Source organism: Sander vitreus, chromosome 20, assembly GCF_031162955.1.
Source record: "Sander vitreus isolate 19-12246 chromosome 20, sanVit1, whole genome shotgun sequence".
Taxonomy (NCBI): domain Eukaryota; kingdom Metazoa; phylum Chordata; class Actinopteri; order Perciformes; family Percidae; genus Sander; species Sander vitreus.
Window position 1 is genome coordinate 17,253,513 of NC_135874.1, and position 6,654 is coordinate 17,260,166.

General features: G+C 38.7%; 1 protein-coding gene across 4 annotated transcripts; it reads right to left on the reverse strand.

Annotated features, from left to right (window-relative positions):
• Positions 1–2,239: 2,239 nt before the first annotated feature.
• LOC144535362 (protein max-like) lies at positions 2,240–6,654 on the reverse strand. 4 transcript variants are annotated; one of them, XM_078277789.1, is made up of 4 exons: positions 6,470–6,654; positions 4,273–4,380; positions 2,837–2,960; positions 2,240–2,702 (listed from the first exon to the last, which is right to left on the reverse strand). In XM_078277789.1, exons 1-4 carry the CDS (start codon positions 6,503–6,505, stop codon positions 2,518–2,520), a joined length of 453 nt encoding a protein of 150 aa, XP_078133915.1. In that variant the 5' UTR covers positions 6,506–6,654; the 3' UTR covers positions 2,240–2,517. The 4 variants fall into 4 exon arrangements, with proteins under 4 accessions (XP_078133915.1, XP_078133913.1, XP_078133914.1 ...); XM_078277787.1 differs by having other exon boundaries at positions 2,240–2,732; XM_078277788.1 differs by having other exon boundaries at positions 2,837–2,975.

The following is a 6,654-nucleotide window of genomic DNA, read 5'->3' on the forward strand; positions in this document are numbered from 1 at the left end:
CTGCCTCCATGGCCCCTCGGACAATCGTATTTCTATACTCGGGATTTGTAAATTAAGTCATTTAGAACGCGTACCATTTTACAAAGCCGGTTGTTTGAGCAGTTTTTTCCTAGAAATATTACTAGAACTATAGCAGGCTATTTTGTGTTTCGGTTCGAGTTTAGCGTGTATTTAAAACACACAATGTGATGAATGCATCACCTTTGCTTTATGTTTTGTTCTGGCCTTAGCTAGTAGGCTAATTTCTCCTATCTTTACAAAGGAGTAATCTTTCTCTTATCTTTTAAAAAATACATTTAAACTTTACGTTCCGGTAATTTCAACGTATCGCTGGGACTTTACACCCTAATTTAAGAAAATGTACACACAGCTGGAGCCAGCTGGTGCGACAGGTTACTGTGTTCTAAAACATTACCTACTGCCCCAGAAGGCAGCATACAACCTGCATCCTTGAAGAGGCTGCTTCTTGCTGTGGGAGCGTAAACTGGGACAATTACATTGGGCTGTTCCCAAAATCAATTTTTTTAAACAAACTAGTAGGCCTACAGCGCCCGGTGAAAATGTGCCTGTTTGGAAAGGGCCGATTGCTTGGCCTGTGGTATTGCTGGTTGTAGTATTCTCCAAAAACTAATTGTAACCCAAATGACTTACAGAAGGACCCCCAAACACCTTAATATGCAACTCTACTGTAGCCTATTACTGACTTACAGAGTAGGCTACTTCTACATTAGAGGAAGACATGATTTTACACGTTCTGTCAGGTAGCCTACCTGGTGTCAGAACATTCTGACACCAAACGTAATGTTAGTGGAGAATATTAAATCATCATGGCAATTTATTTAATCTTATATTTTAATTAAAAAATCTAATCTTAAAATGTGTAGACTAAAACTGCAGAATCAGGCTTTAATGTGTAAAGTCCCTCGACTCTTCTTGATTTAATGCAATGCCCCATTGGAGGATATGACGTCTGTGTCCTCAACTGTAGCCTTAGTACCTGCACCCGTCTCCTGATGCTCCCACTGTCTGCATATTATCTGAAACGGAGTGAGAAAAACCACCAAAGAAATCAGAATTGTCTTTGTATCCCTGCCATTCAAATATATAAATCTAAAAAAAATTATATCCTACAATAGCTCACTAAATTATCACTCTTGATTGCTTTGATTCTATTAGCAGTTTCTAAAATGTAATCAAACATCTGATTATTTCATTAACTGGGATTGAAAATGAGTTCCCTCAGCCGTTTCCCTCTAACCCCAAACACGTGAAGATTAATGTAAATTTAGGAAGCTTAATGTACAAAAGCTATCATAAGATGTTATTAAAAACATGTTGAGTCACAAATACATCCCAAAAGGATAAAATAGTTTTATTTATAGTCTCATAATAAAGGTTTGCCTTAACTTGCAAGACAACCGTTGGCAGTATGTACAACATACCTGTAATTTCCATGGAATGGAACAAACAAATATTGATTACATACACACTAATTTACTTCTGCAAAAAGAAAAGAAAGGAAGAAAGACAAGCGTTCCCAGCACAGGCAAATATTTCAAGGGAAGGCTTTTCTTTGCAGAACTGACACCATTAAAGAGTATACAGTGTTATATACCACACACTGAAATGGACTTTCATTAACAAAAATAAAAGGTCACTGCCCTTTAACTGCATTGCCTAACATTCAGTATCCATTAGGGGATATTTTTTTTGTATACCTACATTTTATCTGATAATAAAAATAGAGGAAAATAAATAGTTGAGCCTGTGGAAAATCCACTAAAACAGCAGGTCAACTTGTTCATCCTCCTGTGCTCTCTGGAAAATCTCAAGCCAAACATAAGGGAGACCAGATATAAGGGTAGGAAATCAATTTCGGTGAGTCACTATAAATAGAGGGATTCATTTGATTATACAAACATTTTACAGACAAAAACTTCAGCCACCTACACTGAATAAGGAGGGTTGCATCTTGCATAACAGACATTTTCTTTTCAAAAGCAACTTCACATTCTTTTCTGGAAAAGTATGAATATTAAAAAGGTAAACTATTCCTAATTACCATTTTGTCAAAAGGTCAAAAAAGTCTCACAACCCCAACAGATTGCAGAGACGTTGTCCACAACAACCATGAGAGAAGAAAAAAAAAAATCTATATATTTTGTGTAGCTTTACTAAAGCGTCATACCTTGTCGTCTCCACATATGATTATGAATGGTTATCATGAGGTTTTTATATAAAAAGCATAGTCCTTCAAAACTGCAGAGCTGCCTCACTTTGGGGGTCTTAAAAAGTTGTTGCTGGGCCACGAACGGAGTGACAGGATGCTTACCAGGAGGAAAAAGGAAGGTAGAAGCGTTTTATACATAATAGCACCTCTCTCACACAGTCTCCATCTTGTCTTCTGGACTGGTGTTAGAATGCAGGACTGAGTGTGGACAGGTGAGAGGAGTTGGGGCTGGTGGGCAAAAAGAGTCTGTTTGGAGAACCGGGGGGGGGGGAAGCGGCGACCGGAGTCTAGCTGGGCTCCACGCGCAGCTTCTTTCTGTTGGGTGGCTCGTCTGGCTCTGATTCAGAGCTGGAGTCGGACCCGCCGTCAAAGGCAGACACCGCGCTGCCTTTGCGGTTTGTGTACAAGCTGCTGTCAGAAGAGTAGTTTGTCTGGAGCTGAGTGTTCCCCTTCGCCTTCTCCAGTGCACGAACTGCAGTACCCACAGACAGAGAGACAAAGACTGCAGGAGATCTCATCAAATATTGCATACTGTAACTAAAAGACTAAATCACACTTTGACGTAAAAGAACAACAACAACAAAAACGTGCACGTCTTTCACTTACCCTGTTGCTCCAACAGTGCATTCTGCTTCTTTAAGTCATCAATGTCTTGCTGGTGGGTATGGTTTTTTCGCCTCATGTACTGGATGTACTCGGTGGCTTTGTCTAGAATCTGTGCTCGGGAAGCCTGTTTGACAGAACTCTGTCAGCACAAATTTCAGAGAGCCATGGGAAAAAAGCTGCAGTGTCTGTTTGTTCAGGCAGAACAACATTAATTGTGCCAAAACAGTTATGCAGTGATCACAGTGTTATACATGTATGTTGCAATTATTTTTTTAAATTTAAAATGACAAGACTAAAATGACAAGACTATTCCAAAGGCCAGCAACCTTAAGCACATTTAGAACTCTGAAAACATTTTAGAATGACCTAGCACAAAAACACATGTTCTTCATGTTGGAGCGCCATCACACATGCATACTGAATACCAGTGCTTGCTGCACTTGGATTTAATTGAATGATGAACTGACTGATGAAATGGACTATAAATACAAACAGCTCTCTCTTGGTTAGGTGGGCTAAGATGCTAAAAGAGTATAGAGCTGTTGCCTTCCAGTCTGTAAAAGTACAATGAGGACCTGAAATGGACAATCTCAAATCACATCATTTGGACATGATTGACACATGGATGGCTTTGCTTGGGAAAGCCATCTTTTAAAACGAGCCCATGATTTTGTCACTCCTCTGGTTTAGACCTCTAAGAGAGCTGTCTTAGCAGAACACAACAGAAACATCGATGGGTACAAACTAGAGCTGTCGAATCGAATTTTGATCGCGATTTCGGCTCCCAACGATCACAAAAACGATGTAATCGAGAAAAACAATTATTTTGTACTTTACACTTTGCAAGTAAAATCCTATTTTGCCTTGTGTTCTGAATGACACGGATTTATGACACATTTGTTTATCTATCTAATTTATCTATATCTATAATAATCAGGATTTCAACATTGACCAAAATAATTTTGATTATGATTTTTTCCATCGTCGAGCAGCCCTAGTACAAACTGTAATAATGTCTGATAAGGTGGATGAATATTATGGACTTGGAAATGCAGCTGATCGACCACGTTTGCAGAGCTGTGAAAACAGTCCGAAAGCACAGCAGTGCAAGATGACAACATACAGCTCTCTCATGCCTTACAAAGGTGCTTTGCATGTGCACAACTTAATACACTTTTTGACCTCAGTTTGTTTTCTTCCCTCATAAGGACATGCAGCTCAGGCTTATGCCAATAGTAAGCAAGCATTAAGGTAGATGGATGGATGGTGACACTGACAAGAAAATCTAAACGTGGCTCTTTATGTGAACAAGGCTGCTGCGCCACGAGATAGACATCTGACATACGTCTTACCTTAAAAAAAAAAAAAAAAAAATGATTCAATATCTTTGCTGGTAGAGTTATAGAATGTAGAAAATGCATATATTTTCCTCTCACCTTCTCCCCTTGTAAAGCAGGCACGGAATCTCGTAAACCATGAAAGCTGTCTTTAATGTGGTCCCTGCGTTTGCGCTCAAGCGCATTGTGATGGGCTCGCTTGTCTGCCTGCAAAGGGAGAGGCAATGTTTATATTTACAATGCAGGTCATATATTCAAAAACACACCAATGAAGTCAGAAGAAAGTTTGTTACTTGATTACCATGTGATTTTTAGGACAGGGAGCCATTTAAAGCTGCAATATGTAAATGCTGCAGATTTAAATTGCAAACAAGTAGAATAAGTTGTCTTATCTTTCACAGGGTCCTTGTGTGTACTAATTTAAATCTAATTTTCCCTGCCATCATAGAGCAGGAACCTGTGGTGCGAGTATAATGTTTACAAGGAGGGGATCTGTTTACAGAGTCTCAACTGAAGATGTGCTGGTTGCTTTCAGTTGCTGAAAGGGTTGGACCAGCATATCCCGACAGTCCAACAATTGTCCTTCACAGGAACTCAATTTCGTTCAAAGCTAAATAAAATACATGCTTATCTGGTGCAGGAGAACTCTCCTGAAGGCTTGAATGGCAATAGGCATAGACTTGGCATAGATTTGTGCAACATCTGTCAAATATTTAAGACACACTAGTTGGCGTGGAAACTTCTCACACCATAATATGGCTAAGCAAATAAACTTGAATGCATATCTTGATCTTATAGTTATCATAGAGTCATTTGAACAATTTGCCAGGTCAAACACAAAAATGTAATTGGATAGAAACAGCACAAATATAGTATTGGGTAAGATTTTTCATGGGGGCTATTAATTGCTATACACATTTTACATGTAGCTGCAAGGGGCTCTGAGAAATATGTGACCTGATCGAGGATCTGACATGCTTTCATATGCATCCTCAATTACAACGCCACAGCGCATTTATGTGCAATTATATACAGCTGGTTTGTAAACCATGGGGAATTTAAATTAGCACGTACTGTGTTTTTTTTTAATGGTGCAAGTATGTTTCAAATGCAGTGTGAAGTCCTGCGGCAGTACTGTATTCTCGTTGTAGAACATATTGTTAAAAAATCCAGAAAGCTGCAGGTAAATAACAGATGAACTTGGCATGTCCCTAATCGTAAAACATGAAAACATTAACACAGCCGTCTCTACGGTCCTATTTTGCACAGCCACCGTTTGGGTTTTGTTGCGCGTGTATTCATACAATTACAGTAACATTGCTTAAGGCGGCCAAGATGGACGTTAAAAGTTACGCTAACTACAATAATAAACTCTCGCATTCCACATACCCAATTAAGCAATATTGAAAAATCTGAATAAATATAAATCCACCTCCACTGTACATACGCACTGTAATGTATGGGAAATCCCCTCATTTTTTAACTACAACAAAAAAGATCTGATCGGAGTATCCTCGACTGATATAACATTTGAAAGCATTTTTAATGTAGTTTTAATATTTGATAAAAAAAATATATTTATGTTCAACTTTGAAGGCATGTTCTATGCGTTACAATGCATTGACTTTTCCTTTAATTTCCTCTGAAATGTACAGTAGAATTACCTACAATTGTATATATTTTCATATAACAGCCAATTGCATTCTGAGCAGAAATCCTTTGGGATTTCCGGCAAACTATTTTAACGTAGTTAAACATGATAAATAAGGGAATTGTCTTTGCATTACAATGCGTATTTACAGTGAAGGTTAATTTATATTTATTTCTTTAAAAAACAAATATCAAACCTTTTATCACATTTTCAAGAAGACTTAATCAAATGGTGTGTAACGTAATATAATGAAGTGAGCAAGACTCTGTCTAACGTTACGTGCTTTTTGGCCACTTCCAGCACCTGTACCGTAATTGCACAGATAGATAAGCCACCAAAGCCAAACGATGGCTGGTTTAACTGGGTGCAGTAAAACCACACAACTTGACAAATTCACCTGACTAATGTGCTTGACTTTCATTAACAAGCCAGTCAGCCAGTTATCACTCCAAAACACTTAGTTTCAAATAGCTCACTCCCTATTTATCTTAAAATCGAGCTAGTGTTAGCCAAGAAATCCAGCTAGCTAGCTAACGTTAGCTCCATCAGATAGCGTAACGTTAGGCTGGCATGAATGTTAACGTTGCTGTTTGGCTAACAATTTGACTAGCTAACGTTACTCCTAGAGGAAACTAAACCACATACATCGCTGTCGACTTCGATGTCATCGTTTTCGCTCATTCTTCGGTAAACAGGTACGAGAAAAGAAAACAAGCAGCTGTCAAAACAAAGTGCAGCGACAACTGGAGGCAAATAATAAAATCTAGCACGGATCTTTGCTACAGCAGGGACATGACGATCAACGGTCTCTCTACACGTGATTCGCCTAC